General features: G+C 52.1%; 1 protein-coding gene across 18 annotated transcripts in view; it reads left to right on the plus strand.

The window, feature by feature from the left end:
• The first annotated feature begins 10,138 nt into the window (after positions 1-10,138).
• The window catches only part of TNIP1 (TNFAIP3 interacting protein 1), a 50,968-nt gene continuing 41,830 nt past the window's right edge, over positions 10,139-19,276 (plus strand). For 3 of the 18 annotated variants that reach the window (XM_070518033.1, XM_070518037.1, XM_070518035.1), the window contains exon 1: positions 16,049-16,227. Coding sequence is in view for 4 of the 18 variants with exons in the window: in XM_070518044.1 (XP_070374145.1) it covers positions 10,527-10,557 (31 nt within the window). In the remaining 14 variants the exon portion in view is untranslated. Of the gene's footprint in view, positions 10,558-15,565; positions 16,228-19,276 lie in introns of those variants that run through there. The other 15 variants (XM_070518034.1, XM_044777788.2, XM_070518038.1 and 12 more) reach the window with 13 other exon arrangements.

Genomic DNA, 19,276 nt, shown 5'->3' on the forward strand with positions numbered 1-19,276 from the left:
TGAGTGATGTGTGTGCTTTGAATGGTGGGGTGTGGTGCCAGGTGCCAATTTGAGTGTTCTGGGGGAGGGGAGGGAGGAGTAAATATCTTCCGGCCAACTGACAGTCCTGCCATTTCACCACCCACCTCCATCCAGGTTGTTGTGCTAGAGCACTGAACCAGGAGTCCAGATACCTGGCTTCAGATTTCCATCTGCCCCGGACTTGCTTTCTGGCCTTTGGTCAATCTCTTTCCCTCCCTCTGTCTCTATTTTCTCATCTACAAAATGAGACGGCTGGACAAAAAGATACTGGCTTTCTCTTCTAACATGGATGTTCTAGGACGTCCCTCCAAATCCTTCCTTTACCACTTCTCTCTTTAAATAAAACAGAGACATACAGACAATAAGCACATTTCCAATGGGGATCTGTGTTTTGGACCGAGAACCTGCAGCCTGGGTTGTCCCCATTAGAGCCTGGGGTGTTAACCTGCCCAGGAGTGAGTTCCATCTTCATGCTCTTTCCTGGGAATCCCAAATGAGAGTCAGAGCTTGCATCCAGCCTAGGAAGGCTGGCCCAGCCCACTCTGGGTCTCAGGTCCCCTCTCCTCCCTCTGCGGCCTGGATGTTTCTCTGCGGTCTTCATCCATTACAACCAAAACCAGACTTCCTCTTTTGAACTCTTCAAGGGCACCAGATGCGATCGTGATCTGGGGAGGCCTGTGGAAAGTTTCCACTTCGAGAAGATCACTGATAAGCAGTAGACTCGACTGCAGTTTCTCTCTCTCCCTTCCCCCAGCTCTGTTTCTGCTCTGAGACTTGGATCTAAAGTTGTCCAGCGACCCTGGCACGAGGTGCCTGCTGGCTGGAGGGCTCTGCTCCCTATCCTGGCTGTGTGCCTCATCCTGGCATTTCAGCGTGTGTTTATCGTAGGAGCTGTGCAGGCAACATGGGGGGGGTGGGGAGGAACTTGCTGGGTCTGGTCTTGTGTGACCTTGGACCAGCCCCTGTGCTCACTGGGCCTCAGTTTCTCCATTTGTACAGTGAGGGGTTGGACCCAGCAGTTTTGAAGAGCCCTGTCTTCGTCTCTGACATCATGAGGCTGAAAGTAAGACAGTTCACCTTGTTGTGTCTTCTCCACTTCCTTCCCTCCTCCAGGCTGTGAGCACAATCCCCATGACGGTCAGCTGACAGCTTTTTTGGGTGTTTGCCCAACTTAATTTAACTATTACTGAAAGATAAATTAAAACGGTTCAGAGCTGGGGAGTCAGACCTTTGCCATTGACTACCTGTGAGCATGTCATCTCTCTGAGCCTCAGTTTCCTTGTCTGTAAAACAGAGCTCCCAGTTCTACCTGTCTCAGCATTTGTAGGGTACATGAGATGATGCACGGACCTGCTCAGCAGGGTCCTGACTGGCTGAATTCAGCTGTTGGCACTACCAGCCCTGAGCCAGGCCCCGTTGTAGGAGCTGAAAGGTGGCCTCCAAGATGTTTTCCGAGCTTTGTTTTCAAGAAGTCAGTCCACTGCAGATCACACAGGCATCCAAAGACAAATTAAAAATATGTACCAAAGGCAAAATAGGCTGGGAGTGGAAAGGAAAAGTGATGGAATCTGAGGAAACAGAATGGGAATGCTCCGGGAGGCTGAGGGAAACACAAAGCGGAGAAACCAGGAATTTCTGTAACTCCTGGAAACCAGGAATGAGGATATCTCAACTGAGCACTTGCCATGTACGAGACACTGTTCTAACCCCTCAACGTGCAGTTTTCACTTAATTTTCAGTTCCAGTGGGTTGCATTCTGGGATTGGCGGGTAGTGGGAGGGAGCCCTCAGGGTTTGTGGGGTGAAGTAGATGAGATCAGAGATGGGAGTTTGCATCCAATTATAGCAGACCTTGTATGTCAGGATTTTATCTTAGAACCCAGGAGCCTTTGGAGGTGCTTGGGTAGGGAAAGTGTGCATCTAGCCATGCGCTGAAGAAGAATGCATGCAGGAAGGAGGCCAACTGGGAGGCTATTGCGACAATCCCACTGAGACCCAGGTCCTGCAGAACAAACCACATTTTTTTCTTGGAGCTGTGGCAGGGGAGGGAGTAGCCACTATTCTGAATCTGAGGCACGTCATTCATTCATTCATTCACTCGTGCAGCCTGTACTTATCAAACGCCTCCCATATACATGCTACGTACTAGGTACTAAAGTTAGACCGTTGTGGTGCTAATCCTTAAGAGTGTCCATTCAAGCGTCCCTCCCACGCAGCTCTCTCTGGAACACCACTTTAAATGACACCGGAGATTGCTTCTGTGCCAAAGGTCAATGGAGAGAAGTGGTAGGGACTAAATTAAAACTAAAAGGAAAGAGAAAGCAGAAGCCCAAACCACTGCTGTCTCAAAGTGGGAGAAAAGGAGATGGTTGTGATGTTCTAAGTGTGGAAGGGGCCTTCAGAAATTCTCACCTCCCTCCCTCAGTTACAGACAGACAACTGTCAGTTCCACAGAGAGGAAGCCACTGGCCCAGGGTCACAGAGCATTTTAGTAGCAGACAGAACTGGACCCCTGCAGTCCTGGCCCCGGTCCAGTGCTTCATAAACACCCTGTTCGTTCTCCCATGGTCTTCATTCTTCCTCTCTGAGGGGGGCTTCAACCCGGAGTCATCCCCTCTCGCCCCTCACTGCTCCCCCTCCTGCCTCGAGCCATGCATTTTCCCTTCAGGACAAATGCTTTTCAGAAGCTCTGGATTGGGATGTGCCAGCCTTGGTGTTTGGGGCCTCAAGGAGATGTCTGAAGGAAGTGGCTGGTCGATGGGTTACCCTTTTAACCTGAGCCGAGGGCAGCTGTCTGGGAATTGTCACTGTCGCATTTCCTGCTGCTGGAGAGCAGTGTAGGAACAGTTGGCTACTTAAATCTTCGTGACATTTACCGAGCGCCAGCTTTGCTGAGAGCACGGGCGGAGCTTCTCCTCGGAAGCCATCACTTCCCTTGCATGGTGCAGGAGTGGTCGCCCCCATCCTACTGATGAGGAACCTGAGGCCCCAAGTGGGGAAACAAATGGCCAGAAGACAGAAGCAGCACATCATGGATTGACTGAGCTGGAAATGGTCTTAGAGATCATCCAAACCAACCGTCTTGTTTCCTAAGTTTGGAAACTGAGGCCCAGAGAGCAGGATTGTGACCACGGCGTTAGGAAGGGTGAGATCTGGGGCTAGCACCTGGGGCTCCTGATTCCTGCCCTCTCTGCTGACACATCCTCTGTGTCCTCGTCTTCCTCTTGATGGCGGAAGCCAGGCTGAGCTGAGAATGGGTGTCAAGTTGCCCAACCCAAGTTTCGGAACCCAGAAGTGTTAAATCGGGGCTCTGACATGCCTCCCCACTCCTCTCAGACCTCAGGTTTCCCAAGGCAGACTTCCCCACTTCACAGAGTAGGCAAGTGGGGAATTCTAGTTCTGTAACTGAGCCCTCCACTCAGTGTTAGATCCACGGAGGCAGGCGGGCCTGGATTCAAATCCTAGTCAACTACGTGGAAGTAGATAAGTCACTTGGCCCCTGTATGCCTTGATTTCTTCATCTGTAAAAGGGGATTGATAAAGGTTTCTATCTCTCTGGGTTGCTGGGAAGATTAAATAAGGCAGTGTTCACATATCCCTAAGCACACTGTCTGGGACATAGTAAAGACTCAGTAAATATCAGCTCTTTGTCCTTAGTAAATAGGCTGGAGTCCACATCATACAGGAGAAAGACTCAGAGAGGAGAGGCTCTCTCAACAGCCTCTGATGACTAGCGTGATTAGAGATGTCCTTGAGAAACACGTTTCTGGGGGCCAGTGGCGGGAGACCATTGGACAGGCTTGCAGTTAGTCCCCGGATGTGGAGGGATGAGGACATGAGCCAGAGGGGAGGAAGCGGAGGTGGAGAAGAGAGAAGAAAGTCATGGGGGAGCAAGAAACCAAGGGAACCGCCCCACCTGCTAAGGGGAGTGAGAGAGGGAGGCAGATGTGAAGCCAGGTGTGGTTACCTAGGAATCCAGGGGCAGGAAGTGCTTTTAAAGGCAGGATGTGAGGCCAAAGGCCCCTGGTGCAGGCCATCCCGCTGCCCTCCTCTCAGCTAGGCAAGGACTGAGGAAGCCCTAAACCAGAGCCATCTGGGAATGGGCCCTTCCCCCAGGCCCAGCTGTTGTAGCAGTTTCCAGAACGTGCATTTCCTTCTGTAGGATGGTCCCACCCCTTCCTCCCAGCTATCACCGTCTGCCTATTGTGCTGCCAGCTGCCAGCAGAATCCCCTAGTGGCTACTCCACCGAGATGGCCATGGACCTTGAACGGGAGATAGCCATGGGCAGGGATGGGAGGGCCTGACAGGAGAGCAGGGAAGGTGGGGGATCGACATAGAGATCCTAAGCCTGTGCTGGGCCAGCGATTTCCATTCCCACTTTCCCATACGTCTGGCACACACTCAAAGCCCATAAAAACAACTTATCACACATATACAATTCCAAATCACTGCCAGTCACCCCCACAGGGACACTATGTACACCCAGAATCAGAAACAGTGCCAGTAACACCCAGAAACACACATTGTCGACCACAGAGGAAAATAAAGTGATTAGACCCACATATACACTGCTGGTCACAAACAGAATGTAGATTATTGTCCACGCACATCCTACTGGCCACTCAGGAAATGCCTCGCACAAGTCCCCAAACGTGCTTTTCACACACATTGGGCATGTAGACACTCACACTTCTCTGGGCACACAGCCTTAGCGTGCGGCACACGACTCCAGAAGTCAGTGACCTGCCTGCTCTTGTGCACGTTCTTCCATAGGAGAAACAACCAGGCTGTATGCAGGGCAGACTTTGGGCCTAACTGCCCTGACTTGAGCTCTGGTCCTACTTGCCACCTGCTCTGGGAGGCAAGTCCAGCTCCCTGGAGAGCCAGGCAGTAAGGGGGATCAGCTTGGAAACGAGTGGAATCACTGGGGAAGGCTTCCTTGGGGTAGTGAGGCTCAAGGTGAGTCACATGTCAAGAGGCAGGAGGGAGCGAGAGATTTTCTTTCAAGGGCCTCCATCTCGGTCTGTTCCCCTTTCTAGGAGTATTCTAGGAGCTGGCGTGAAAGGGTTAACAGTGCCAGCTGCCACGCCCCCTACTGTTAGCCCTTGATAAACCTGAGGCTGGGATTGCCCAAGGGGAGGCAGGGTCACTGCCTCCTGGATGCCTTTTAGCTGTTCCCAGGATAAACTTCCCCAGGTGAGTGAGATGGAAACCTAAAATGAAACTTTGCTAGACTTCTCGGACTCAGCGTCATGACTGTCACCCCGGTCGGCAGCAGCAGCAGCAGCAGCAGCCCCATCTCCTCATCATCATTGCCTCTCCCTGAGGGCTGGCCTTCCCTTTGGGTTGGAATGTACTGCCTTCTCTTGGGCAAATGTAACTTCCTCTCACTGGGCCTCAGGCTCCCAACTCTCCTCCTTAGGAGGTGTTTCAGGGACCAAATGAGATTAAGCATACAAGGAGCCTGCACAATGCCCGGAACCCCGGGAGTTTCAGGCCCCAGTTCCCTGTCTCTCCCAGTGTCCTTTCTGCCCTCGCCCCTCTCCCATCCGGGGGTCCAGGTTAATTGGAATGCAACATTTGCATAGACATGAGACCTCACCCCGGGGAATTTCCCCTTGGTGACCAGGCTTCCTTTCTGAGGTCAGGCCACATCATCAGACATTGCTTCTTCCTCTTCAGCTCCCCCCGGGCCCGGCTTTGGCCCCTGTTGTCTGGCAGGTGTAGGTCTAGGCTCACAGATTTAGTCCCATCCTTTCCCTTGGGTACTGTCGGAGAGGGTGGGAGTGTAGAGGGTGGGCTGGGGACCTGGAGCAAAAACAGAAGGGACGGATACTTGAGGCACAGAGCAGGACAGCAGGCAGGAGGGGGTTGGGAAGCCTGGAATGTAATGCCAGCTCTCAACAACTCTCTGCCTGACCTTGGGCCCATGGCTTGCTCTCCCTGGGCCTTGGTCTCCCCTTCTGTCCAGCCAGGGGGTTGGCCAAGACAATCTCTAAGCTTTGTTCCAGATCTGATGGGCTAAAAGCCACTTCCTTTAGCAGAACAGTCTTGCAACATTTGTCCTTGGATCTTCTTCCTTTGACAAGAACCTTGCAACATACTGCCCTGTATCTGTTTCCTTGGAAAGCACAATTTTTCAAAATGTGTCCCTGAATCCCATTTTTCAGATGCTAACAGAACTGCATGTACCTCCTCTCTTCATGGTGGGTTGGTTTGAGTTTTAATTTTCCTTTCACATCCACCACGTATAACGTTCTGTGACCCACAAAGAGTGGGATGGAGCTCTCCTGTCTCCAGATTCTAAGATCTGTTGTCCTCATGGTCTCTCACCCTGGTGCTGAGAAGTCACCTTCCCTGGTACAAAAAGGAGGGCAGTGAGGTCCTGGGACCACCTGCACCAGAACCAACTGTTAGAAGGGCAGCTTGGAGAGCAGTGGTCTCAACTTTGAATCACCTGGGGAGCTTTTTAAATACTAATCCCAGGCTACCCCTCCCCCCCCAAGATTCTGATGTAATTAGTCTGGGGTGGGGCCTGGACATCTTTACTTTCAGAAAGCTCCCAGGGGATTCTAATGTGCAGCCAGGATTGAGAACTGCTGATGCAAGGCCTCACCCCGAACCAAATGGATCAGATGATTCTGATGGACACTAAAACTGACGAACCTCTGACCTATGATATTCTTTGTGAAATTACCCTAATGGGCACCCCGTCTATGCAGACAGCTATTCGCAGGGTTATAGATGGTCAAAGAGAATTGACCGCCTTTCACAGTTGAGGAAGATGAGGGACAAAGAGAGGAAATTACTGCTGAGGTCACGTAGTGAGTTAGTAACAGTAGTGGGCCTGGCACCTAGTAGATGCTTATGGACTCAAAGCGTTTTTGCAAAAGTCATGGATTTGATGCTTGGGTGGCCCAGAGAAGCACATTACATTTGGTACCTTCTGCTGGCTCACGACAGTGACTTCTCCTTGGCTGCCCGTAGACCAGCAGCTACTTCTCACTTTGGAGCTGGAAGACTCAGCTTAGGGAGCTTGGGCTTCTGGCACCCGGCTACGTACTAAGATCACTCCTGGGAACTTATTATAGATGCTGCCTCTAGGGCCCCACCCCCAAGAGAGTCTGATATCTCAGGTCTCTGGTGGGAGCCAGAAATCTTCCCAGAGTCTTGGGCTAGGTCCTAATGGCATGCGGAGTTTCTATCCTTAGGGAGCTTTCCACATAACTGGTGAGTCAGGAAACCCTTGGAGTCAGAGCCATTCATTCGTTACACAAATATGGATTGACCATTAGGAGACTGGCCCAATGCTGTTCCCACAACATGAAAAACGAGACCAGAGATGTCAGGGTGGGAGAGGTGGGGTTGGATAACGAAGCATCAAAGGAGTGGGCCTGGGAGAGTTTCCCCGTGTATATCCAAATTTCATCCATCTTTTGAGGTCCAGCATAGGTCTTCTCTCCTCCAGGTGAGCTCTGGAAACTACCTGAATTAAACTCCAGCTATGCCAGTTATTAGCTATTGGCTTAAGCCACTATGAGCCTCAGTCTCCTCCTCTGTAAAATAGCAGTACCAATCTCATAGGGTTGTGATGAGGAATGCATGAAATAATTCATTTAAGAGCACTTAGTACTGTGCCCGGCACATGTTAATCTTAAACATTAGCTATTAGTGTCATTATGTCCTGACCATCTTGGCCTGACCTGATTTCTCCTTCTGCTGAACTTTTGGACTTTCTTACAGTGTCGGAAGGGAAGGCTTCCTTAATGATTATCTAGTCTGATTCCTTCACATTATAGAAGGGGAATCTGAGGACCAGAGAGGGGAAGGGACTTGCCCAGGTCCGCACAGCAGAGCCAGGACTCAAACTCAGCTCTTCTGATGCCCAATCCAAGGGCCTCTTCTTCCTTGATGTTTATCCCAAGGCCTGAAGAGGGAAGGCAATTTTGAGAGAATTCATGGCCGGAAGAAGGATGAGGTGGGAGAGAAGGTGGAGAAGCTGATTGCTCTCAGCACTGCAGCAGGGAAAGCCCAGAGCTAATCTTCCGCCAGAATGTGTAAGCCAGGTGGTCCTAAGTGGAGATTCCAGCTCTTGTGGGTCCAGCTCCTTGAGCCTCCTTAGCCTTCAAGGCCCCTCCGCCATGTAAGACTCCATCAGTGGGAACTGGTCGAAGCCGGGGTTCATGAACTCACAGAGGATTTGTGATAATTGTGGCCTCTGATGAGAAAATCTCATGTATAGAGGGCATATTGCAATCCAGGAACATCAGGGCTGAATGACACATTGTACTGATGAGGAATCTGAAACTCCATTTCCTCAAGGAAGGGACAGTCCTCAGTTTCACGGAAGGCTCTGGATGACCCAGGGGGCTGATCCCAGGCCCCCAGGAAGCCTCTCAAAGGGAGCCAGGGACAAGATCTCTCTCCCTGATGCTGAGTCCTGCCACCAACCCAAATGCCTGTTTCTGATCTGTTGGGGACACAGGTGAGGGAGGCCCTGCAATCTGGTGTGAGATGGCAGAGAGGGGAGCATCTGACAGCGTGGGTGTGGGAAGGCGTATTCTTACTCCCTGCAGAGAGAAGGGTCTATGTGCAGGGAAGCAGATCATCCTTTGTGCCTGGTCCAGCTCAACGATTGGTGCTGTTAGCCCTGTAGAACTTTCTGCTGTGATGGAACTATCCACACAGTCTGTACGGTAGCCACTTGCCTCATGTGGCTATTGAACATTTAAAGAGTGGCCAGTGTGACTGAGGGACGGAGCGTGGCGTGGGGAAGAGCACTGGATCAGGAGTCAGGAAGTCCCTCCATTTACTCACTGGGAAAGTCACTTCCCCTGTCTAGCCTTCACTTCCTCATCTGTGACATGAAGCCCTTGGGCCTGGAGGTCTCTTTAGCATTCCCCGTGCAATCCCAACCTGAAGGGCAGGAAGCAGCTGAGGATTGGATTCAGCGGACCCTCCCCCTCCCTCGCTCCCATCCTCTACTTCCCGACAACCCTTCCTCCCCCAGGGATCAACGTGGCCTCTTGTGACCTGGCCCTGCTTATTTCTCCAGGCCCACCTCTTTACTTCCCTGTTGCCTGCTTCAAACTCCATGCTCCACTCAGAGTGAACGTTTTTCAGTTCCCTGAATGTACGCTCTCTTCTCTTTGCATATTCTATTCCCTTTGCTGAGAACACCCTTCCTTATGTTCTTGCTTGGCTACTTTCAGGTCTCAACTGAGGTGTTACTTCTTCCAGGAAGACTTCCCAGATCCCCAAATCCCAACCAGATGCTCCCTTGTCCAGGCTGCCCATATTTCTCCTGCCAAAACACACCTCTACCACCCTTTATTGTAATTACCTATTAATTTGCCTACAGGCCCCAGAGCAGTGCTACCCAGTAGAACTTTCTGTGATGATGGAAATGTGCTATACATGTGCACTGTGGTAGCCAGAGTGGCTACTGAGCACTGGGAATGTGGCTGGTGCTTCTGAGGAGCTGAACTATTCATTTTACTTGATTTTAACTAATTTATATTTAAATAGCCATGTGTGGCTACTGGCTACTGGACTGGACAGGGCAGCCCCCGAGTCTGAGCTCTGAGTGGGCAGGAAGCTGGTCTGACGCCCATTCCTGTATCCTCAGTGGCCTATAATGTTGCTGTAAGAATGAAGAAACTCTGGAAGCACGAACAATGGAGAAAGGCCAGCTTATCCAGATGGGCCCCTCCCAGACCCTCCCCAGGCATCTTTTCTGAACATAATGAAGCGAGACCTTCTGTTTGTAAAGGAGTCAATAGTTGACAAAGGATGTCCGCAAACCCTCATTTTATTTTAATTACTATCGCAGGAGGCAGGCAAAGCCGGGCTCATTATCCCATTTTACAGGAGGGGATCACTGAGGCTCAGGATGGGGAAGGAAGGCTCCAAGCACCAGGTGGCTAGTGCAGAGCTGGGCTGGTCCCTGGCAGGTAGGCTGACATCCAAATGAGACCCAGCACAGAGGAAAGGAGGGGGCTTTTCCTTCCCTGTGGAGGTTCCGTGGAGACTAAGTGGAAACAGATGGATAGGAACGGGGCAGGAGGATGTGGGCTGGCCATCTGGCAATTTCCTCAGGACTCTGGGCGCTGGAATCCCCCAACTCAGGCAAAGGAAGAAATAGAGGTCCTTGGGAGAACCCAGGGGTGGCGTAGGGTGGGCAGGCCAGGTGGCCCCTGGGCCAGTTACCAGGGCAACCCCAGAATCATCAGGCTTCCAGCTTGTCCCCAGAGCCCCCTCCCCTCCCTGGAATTCACACAAGCGACAGTCAGTCTGGGAAGTGACAGGTGGGGAACTGACAAAGGGCCCTGTGCTCTGCCAGGGGGCGGGATGGGGCCTCAGCTGGGCCTTGTGGGGCTGCCTGGCGGCTGGCTCCTCCATCTCGGGGAATTCCCCTCCTGCCTAAAAGTCAGCCCAGCCCAGCCCTCCTTCCTGCAGAAGCACAGCAGCTGAGGAGCCTTCACAAGGCCGCGGCCCCCGCCCGCATGCACCCTCGTCTCCTCCTGGCCTTCCCAGGTGAGTGACCCAGCCCAGGACAGGGGAAGGGCTTGTTGCACAAGGGGGCCGGAGCCACCAGACCCTCCCAGCTCTGGGCCAAGAGCCACCGGGCCTCCCGCTTTCCTGCCAGCTGGGGTCAGCTGCCTCCCCGCCCAGCTCCCTGGCCCCCAACCCAGGGCTTGAGCTCGGGGCCTCTCTCCCTCCTTGCCTGGCCTCATTCTCCTCTTGCCTCTCTCCCTCCATTTCTTATTTCCTCTTCCTGCCCTCCTCTTCTTGCCCTGCCTTTACAGCCAGTCTTTTTCTCTCTAGTCGCCTCTAGTTTTTCCAAAGGGTAAGAAAGGTCTATTTTTGTCTTATCCTTCCCCCAAGAAAAGGGAGTAGGTTTGCCAGCGTGAATGCGGATGTGTTTCTGTGTGTGAGAACGAGTGTCCGTGTTTGTGAACGTGTGTCAGACCTACGGAGGTGTATGTGTGTCTGTCCGTGTGAGCCAAGGTTTGCGAGCGTGTTTATGTGAGTGTGTCTGTGGGTGTCTGTGAGTGTCTGGGTCATGATGTGAATGTGTGTGAGTTTTTGAGGCTGAGTGTGTGGGTGTGTGTTGGGCCCTTTAGCCATCTAAAGCTAGACAGGAAGAGACCAGGTGGGAGTCTCCCCCAGCCTCCCTTGGCAACAGGATGGAAGGTGGGACCCTCCTTAGCACTGGAGCAAATGGATTTCTGGAGCACTCTCCCACCTGCTTGACTCCCAGGGCTGCTGGACCTTTCTTTAACGGAGAGCCCGAGGCACTAGGAGTGGGTGAAGGGCTGGCAGATAGTGCTGATGCGGCCACCTCTTTGATCACAAACAGTCCACATTTTCCAAAGCTGGTCAGAGGCCCAGCCCAGGGAAGTCCCTGGCTAGGATGGGCAAGGAGTGGAGGCCAAGTCACTGTCGTAGTGGCTTCTGGGCTGGAGAATAATGGAAGGAGACGCGGGAGGGGCCCTAGAAGAGGGAGCCTGAGAGAGGACGTGGGGTGAGGCTGACGGAGGAGTGCTCTCAGGGCTCTGTCAGGGCTTCCCAGGATTAGGAAATGCTCTGGTTCCCATGGGTCTGCCTCCTTCAAGGGCTGGGCCCGGCCTGGCAGACCTCTTCCCTCTTTCAGGAGAATGACAAGCAGCAAGTTTGGACCCAAACCCATATCTGGCTTGACACCCTGACCTGGAGACAGGGAGGCCTGGGGCTCCTAGGAGCTGTGGGAGGGGCCTGGCTAGGCTGCGTATGCTGGAGGCCGGGAATTTCCCCAAGTGTCACTGTGCCCTTTCCTCTCCTCCAGCGGTGCCCTAGAAACCCTAGAGTAACAGGCAGGCCCAGGAACGCAGGGGAAACATTTGGGATGGAGAGAGAGAGGAATCCAGGAAAGACCCTAGAGAACAAGTAGGAGGAATGCCTTCTAGGCCCGGTGCCTCTGAGAACACTTTGTGAGGTCTAGGGCAAGTTCCTCCACAGCTCCGAGCCCTGGGGGCCTCGCTGGAAAGAGGAGATAAACAACCCTGCCCACCCTACGGGGCTGGTGATCAAAATTATCATTGTTGCCTTTCAATGATGCCAGGCACTGTGGCATTTCGTTCTCTCTACTCTGTGCATTGGGCACTGTTCTGGCCTTCATGTTATTGAGGAGGAAACAGGCAGAGAGCCATCACGAGGTATAAGTGGCTGGGCTGTGATCTGCCCAGGTCTGACTCGAGCCCACGCCCCAACCCTTACCCAACAGGCCTCTTGGAGGAGGGGCAAATGGTGCGTATTATATGGTCTAATTCACCTGAAGGTGCCAGATGGATGTGAAAGGTTATGGATATCTTACTGCCCTCGTAGCCTTCCCTCCTGCATTTATTTGGGAGGGAGGTAGGGAGAATTAAAAATACCTTCTCTGGCTGGGGGTGGGAAGCGGGGACTGTAAACTCTGTTCACTTATTTACTCCTTACCAAAAAATATGATTACCTAGTACAATTTCAGTCAACATCATGTGCTTGACACGCAATTCTCATTTAACTATCACGGAAATCTCGCTCTCATAAACACACACACCCAACGCTGAAAACCACCTAGAATCCACCATAGGGTTGTAGGGTTTTACATTCCCGAGATTGCCTCAGGCTATGGAGACGGGCGACCAGATCAAAGGAAGGGACCCAGGCCCAGGATTGCTCTTTTCCTAATCCAGGAGCTGCTCCCCCTGAGTTTCATTTACCCCCAGCCAAGGCCCTGACTCCCTAATTCAGCTGATGGAGAGAGGCACGTGCTTGCTCGCTTTAGGATCTCCATTGCCCACCAGTGCCGGCTGTGGAAATAGTGCTCTGGGTTCTAGTCCCGAGTGCTACTTGCAAACTCGCTTTAAGACCTCCCTCTGGCAAGCCCCTGGCCCTCTCTGGCCCTCAGTGGCTTCATCTCTACAAGGAAAAGCCTGGGTTTGATCCTTTCTAATGACTTTTAGGGACTGGTATTTTGAGTTCTACGTCTTGCTAGCTGGCAAGACTCCATAGCGTAATGCTTAAGAGCATTCAGAGTTTCAGAGCCTGGGTCTTCATCCTCCCCTTACCTGCTGCTGAAGAAGACCTTGTGCAAATGATCAAACCCCTCAAAGCCCCAGTTCCATCTGTGAAATGGGGATGATAGTGGTACTGACCTCAGAGGGTGGTTGGGAGATATGTTATGTAAAAGTCAGGCCTAGCACACAGCAAATACTCCATAAATGTTACCTTTTAATGTTTTTAATATGCAGCCTCCACTCCTCTTTAGGCACTTGATTTAGAGCTCATTCAGTTATAGGTGGGTTTTTTGGTGTCTTTTTTATTTCCCTGAAATGTGGATTTAGGTCTGACTCTGGAGCAGCCTTGGTGGACATGGTAGAGGGGGAGGGAGTAGGGAGCAAAGTTGCGTGCTTGAAAACAAAACAAAATAAAACAAAACACAGGCCTTTTGATTCTCCTCCCTGGTGGGGCCTTGCTTGGTGCTTGTCACCAATCTGGAAGGGCAAGAGGTCCCCAGCTGCCTGAGTCACTCAGCTCTCAGCGTCGGGCCCAGCTTCCTAGCTTGTGAATCTCCTTCCAGATCTGGGGATGGCAGGGGATGCCCGGCTGGGGGCCTGTTTCCCACCCTGCCAGGCCCCCAGAGTCTAGGTTTCCATAGAGGATGTGGACGGTGGGATGGAACCTGGGAGGCTGCATTTCTGGGTTTAAAAGTGAAGTTCTGCCCAATGCATGTAATCCACGTCTACTAATGATACTACTGTCATTTCTTGAATGCTACTGTGTGCCAAGCTTTGAGCTTTACTTGCATTTTCTCCTTTACTCTCACGATCACCTGAGGGGTAGGTACAATTATTATCTCCATTTTTCAGAGAGGAAGTGAGGCTTAGAGAAGCCACTTAGGTAGTAAGTGGTTGAGAAGGTATCAGAACCCCATCAGTTAGCTCCATAACCTCTGCTCATAATGAGTGTTGAGTTTCTGTGAGAAAGTAAGAAAAATCATGACATTGTAAAGACAACATGGTGCAGTGGAAAGAGCACATATGACTGGCAGCCAAGGTCCTGGGTTCCAACCCTGGTTGTACCAGCCAGTGTGTGTGGTATTGAACAAGTCGGTTGCTACACTGAGGCCTCAGTTTACATAGGGGATTGTTATCAATGGTCTCTGTGGCCTCTAACACAGTAGGATGTTCTGAAGTCAAACTAAGACTTAAAAGGACGGAAGGGGTGGGCACAGTCACGGCTTCGAAGAGAAGTGTTTTCTCACGCATTGTAATTATTAAGAAAAGTTATCCAAAAGTAAGAAAGCAGGCAAAAAGATGACTGTGTGACCTTTTTATGTCATACTAGAGCATTGTCCAACAAGCCTACCTAGGAGTCATCTGGCACTTTGGAGAATGGAACTATTTGCCTAGCTCTCTAAGGCACAGACATTTTATAAAAACAGTTGACAAAGTTTGGAAACAAAATGCAAACATCTGGAGACAACTCATTTTTTAAAGTAAATTTCAGTGTTCATGAGAAGACTTGGGTTGGGATTATGAAGAGGACATTCTAGGAAGAGGCAAATTGGGAAGTACAGAGGAAGAACAGGAAGAAAACCGGTTTGGGGGGACCTACTGTGTAGAGGTGATGCCTCAGAGCTGCTGAATAAACAGGGCCAAGATTCTAATCTCCCTGTACCCTGCCCCGTTGGTAACACTCAGTGGTAATTTGTTTGGTGTTTGCAGCCCTGTCTCCCTCCGTCTCTTCAAAATCAGGGTATATGTGTACTTATTTTCATAATTCAAATGAGCTAGAATTAATATTCTTTTGAGAATTTGGTAACACGTTTGTAGTAATTGAAGGCATCCCAGGATGTCACAAAGCCTGAAAGGAGAATCCTTGGACTAGGCATATAGTTGGGCAGGCGTGTGTGTGTGTGTGTGTGTGTGTGTTGTGTGTTTTCACACACAGTCACAGTTGATTGACGGATCTCTCCTGTAAAATGAGGGCCTGTATGAAATAGCTCCCCAAATCCTTTCCGAGGAAGAGGGCCTGTCAACGACTAAGTTTTCATCAGTTTCTGGGAAATGAGGCTTTTGCAAAAGGTTTTTCATAAAGCTGTATTTACCCAATTTAAAGCGCTGTCTTTTATTTCAAGGTTAGGCCCTTCCACTTTTTGAAATTAAAACTTACCCTCTTTTAAATAAAATGATGGGCTTAAAAAGGAAAAAAAAAAGTGTTCCCAACTTTAAACCAAGTTCTTGCTCCTTGTGGGTCTGGGAAGCTGCCTGTTTGGACCATCTGGCCCACATACAGGGAGGCAGGGTAGGAGGCAGGCCAGGATTTGCCTACGTGGCTTTGAATCTTGACTGGGCCACTTACTGAGGTCATCTAACCTCTCTGTGCCGCGTATATTAATTTACTTATGGTAAAAAGGGGGATAAACTCATCTCATTAGGGTGGCTGCGCGAATTAAAGTGATGCGTGCAAAGTGCTTGCAATGGCTGGGGCTGTACGTAAGCAAAAAGAAATCAGCCGTAACGATAAGCTTGTTTAAGGGTCCTTTCGGCTCGGAATTTCTACGAGCTCTGCTCAGAAGTCCAGGAAAGCCCTGGACGGAACTCTGGGGCGCCGAGCCGGAGCTCTGGCTCTGCTCCAAACGCTTACGTGCCTGCTGGCAAGTCCCTCCCCGCTCGGCCTGTGTGCCCCTCCGCGCTCGGAAGGGGTGGGGTGGTCTCTGCGGCTCGTCCCCGTTCTGAAATTCCGGCTGTCGGGGTGGCCCCAGCCTCATTCCGAGGCCCGGGGCTTCCGGCGCGGGGCTGCCCGGACCCGGGGAGGTCCCCGGCCGACGCGAAGGCCGCCGAGGGGGCGGCTTGCGGGACGAGATCCCCGTGGCCACCGGGCCGGCTCTAAGGCCGGGCCATCCGGCGGCCGCTGTTTACCTCTCTCCGTCCCTCCCTGGCGGCCGCGGGACCGCCGGGAGGGCGCGATGCGATTGGGCGGGCGGCCTGTCAATCACCGGGGACTTTCCCAGGGGTGGGGCGGCCCGGCCCCTGGCACTTCCTTGTCTCCTACCCTGTCCCCCTGCCCCAGCCGCTGAGCACCGCCGAGCCAGAGCCTGGCCCGGGCCACTACCGTGTCCCTGGACCCCGGGCTGGACGCGGACAGCGCGGCGCTGTCCCCCAGGGCCCCCACCCTCAGGTAAGCCGGCCCGGCCGGAGCGGGGATGGAGCGAGAGGACGGGAGTCGGGGACCGGGCCTTTCAGAGCCTCGGCAGTGACCGGCCGCCGGGTGGGAGGTCAGGCCTGGGCAGGTGGTCCCGGCGCTCGAGATCCCGGGCGCGAGGCGCCTCCCCGGGCGGCCGGGCGGTGCGGGGAATCCCTGCCAGGCGGGGAGGGCGGTGGGCGCGCGTGCGCACTGCGTGAGCGAGCACGTCTAGGAGCGGCGTGCAGGCGGTGTGCATAGCGTGCAGCCCAGCGGGTCGGAGGAGTGTGCGGGCATGGGTCTGTTTACAGTGTGCGAGACCAGTTTTGGAAGCAGTGTGCACATGCGATGATGAGGAAAATAACTCTTATTGGGCGCTTTCCAAGTGTTGATCAAAACTCTTTACATGTCTTAGACTCATTTAGTTATCACACCCATGCTCAAAAGGAGTAGTGGTATTATCATCATCCCCATTTTACAGTTTAGGAAACCGAGGTGCTGAACCCTGGCATTTGGCTCCGGAGTTCAGTATGTGGCTATACGGTTTGTGTTGACCATATTTTGCACACTGTTGGAGACAACATTTGTGTGCCGTGTGCAGGGTAGCTGTAGTGAGTTGTTGGCAGCGATTTTGGGTGTGGACTTTCTACATATGGGTGAATTTTCTACTGTCGAACATTGGTGTGCATGTGTGTGTAATGGTGTGTATGGAAGCGATTGCATTATACGTTCACTAATTGTGTATGGGAGTGGGTGGGAATTTTGTGTGACTAGGTGAGAGATTGTGTTTTGGTTGGGGGGGACTTTTGTGGATGATGCAGAAGAATCAGCAACATCCGTCCCCACCCCCTTGCAGAATGACAGTGCAGGGAAATCTGTGGATTCCTAATGCATCATTTTTATTTTACAGTCAAAGTGGAATTCAATCAGCACTTACTCATTTTCCAAACAATGGGGTATGGTCGAGGGGAATTCGGCATCTGATGAGAGGTCAGGAAAGGGTATTCTCAAATTTTTTTTTTATTCCCGACAATGAATATTGCACAATGAATATTGGAGTATTTATTAGTACAAACTCATAGCAATCCTGTGATGTATTAATATTTCTATTCTATAGCAGAGGGAAGTGAGGCAGTGAGAAACCAATACTAGTAATAATAACAGCTTACGTTTACGAACACTTACTGTTTGCCAGGCACAGTGCTTTACTTTCAGTATCTCCTTTAACCTTTTCAACAGCCCCAGGAGATAGTCACTGTTAGTAGCTTCAGATGAGGAAACTGAGCCTCAGAAAGGTGAAGACTTGTCCAAGACTAGTAAGCCTTGAACCCTGGGCCCTGTTCCCTTTCCACTGACCAAGGCTTCTGTCCTGGGGACATAATGGGATCAGAGACTGGCACTTCACGGAAGCACTTGATCATGGCCCTCTGGAGGCTGCAGCTGTGTGTGTCCGGTGTTCTACGACTTATGTGACCCTGTTCCCCCCCCCAGGTGTCCCGTGGGTATGGCGTGGCACTCATGCTGAGGATTGGTACCTGCCCCTATGCCCACACCAGGTCCTTTGGGGCCCCAGGAAGCCATGGGGTCTGACTCATACCCTTACCCCCAGTGCTGCCTGTGACTCGGGGCCCGGATGTCCTGGGTTGGGTCGGGCCGACCTGATTTGAGCACCTCCGAATTGTAGGAGGTCGGCCATCTATCTCCCTCTCTGGGTACCCCTGGGTACTACTCACTCCTGCGCTCACTGTGATTTGGCCATGGCAGCTTGCTTTTTTTCCCCTCCAATGTGCCAAGCTTGGTCTTGCCTTGACGCCTTTGTATGTGCTGTTCCTTCTGCCTGGAACACTTTTCCCCAGCTATTTCCATGGCTGGTTCTTCCTTATCAGTCAAGTCTCAGCTCAAATGTCACCTCCTCGGAGGGGCCTTCCCTGACCTTTCTATGCAAAGTAGCCCCTTTTTTCACTTTCTGTCATATTACTATTGTACTTTTTTTATACATTCGTCATGCTCTGAAATCTTGTTTGCGAATGAGAAAGTATAGGTATAGAATTTAGTGTCTGGCATATGGTAATTTTTAGTGTTTACTTGTTTGTTGTCTCTCTCTTTTCCTGGAATAGATGGGTGAGAGAGCTCTTAGTCTTCGCCTGTGCAGCCCTGATACTGGATAAGGGTGTCTGGGGTCAGGCTCTCCTGGGCTTGTTCAATGGATAATAGAAGAAAGTAGATAACGGTGCATTTCACAGGTGAGGAAACTGAGGCCCAGAGATGGGAAGGCGCTTATCCCAGAGAGGTAGGGGCAGAGTCAGGATGAGAACCAGAACTTGCTCCCCGAGGCATTTTTTCCCCTTCTGATAGTCAGCGAACATTTCTGACGGCCCGGTGCTGTCCAGAGTGGCGTGATGCGCAGCTGCTGTGCAGCTGCGTGAGGAGCTGGCTCTGCCCTCCAGGACCTTGTACTGGTATGGGGAGGGATGTGTGGGGAGCGCTATCGGAAAGGCCTTGAGTGCCCGCAAGTGCCCGGCAGTCGATCTGACTGGAGTGCAGAGCAGTTTGGGGGTGCCAGGTAGTTAGGGGGCTTCTGGAGGGGGTGACATCAAGGCAGGCCCTAGAAAGATGATGAGATGCAGAGCAGGGCCTCAGCCCCTTCTGGAACTTAGTAGACTGAGCAGAGGATTTGGGGTGAGGATCTGAGAAGCGTCTCTACCAGGCAGAGAAGTGTCGATTTTTCCCTGTTGGCCTGCCGCACTGGGAAGTGTTTAGAGCACTTGGTTGGCAAAGTGAAGCGTGCATCAGGATCACCTGGGGGATCGTTCGACAGGTTGCTGCGCCCCCCTGAGCGTCTGCTCCGGTGGGTGGTGGCGATGCTGCTGCTGCTGGCCGGCCGCTCTTTGAGAGACCCTGTGTGGAACGCATGCTTTCGAGTTTGGCGCACCTGGGTGGGTGCTGCCCCTGCTTCCTCATCTGTGAGAGTCTGTGCTGGTGCTGCCTTCTGGCGTGGTGCGAGTCAGTGAGACAGTCAGGCACTCGCTCAGCGCCGGCCGGCCGA

This window comes from Equus asinus, chromosome 9 (genome assembly GCF_041296235.1).
Source record: "Equus asinus isolate D_3611 breed Donkey chromosome 9, EquAss-T2T_v2, whole genome shotgun sequence".
NCBI classification, from domain to species: domain Eukaryota; kingdom Metazoa; phylum Chordata; class Mammalia; order Perissodactyla; family Equidae; genus Equus; species Equus asinus.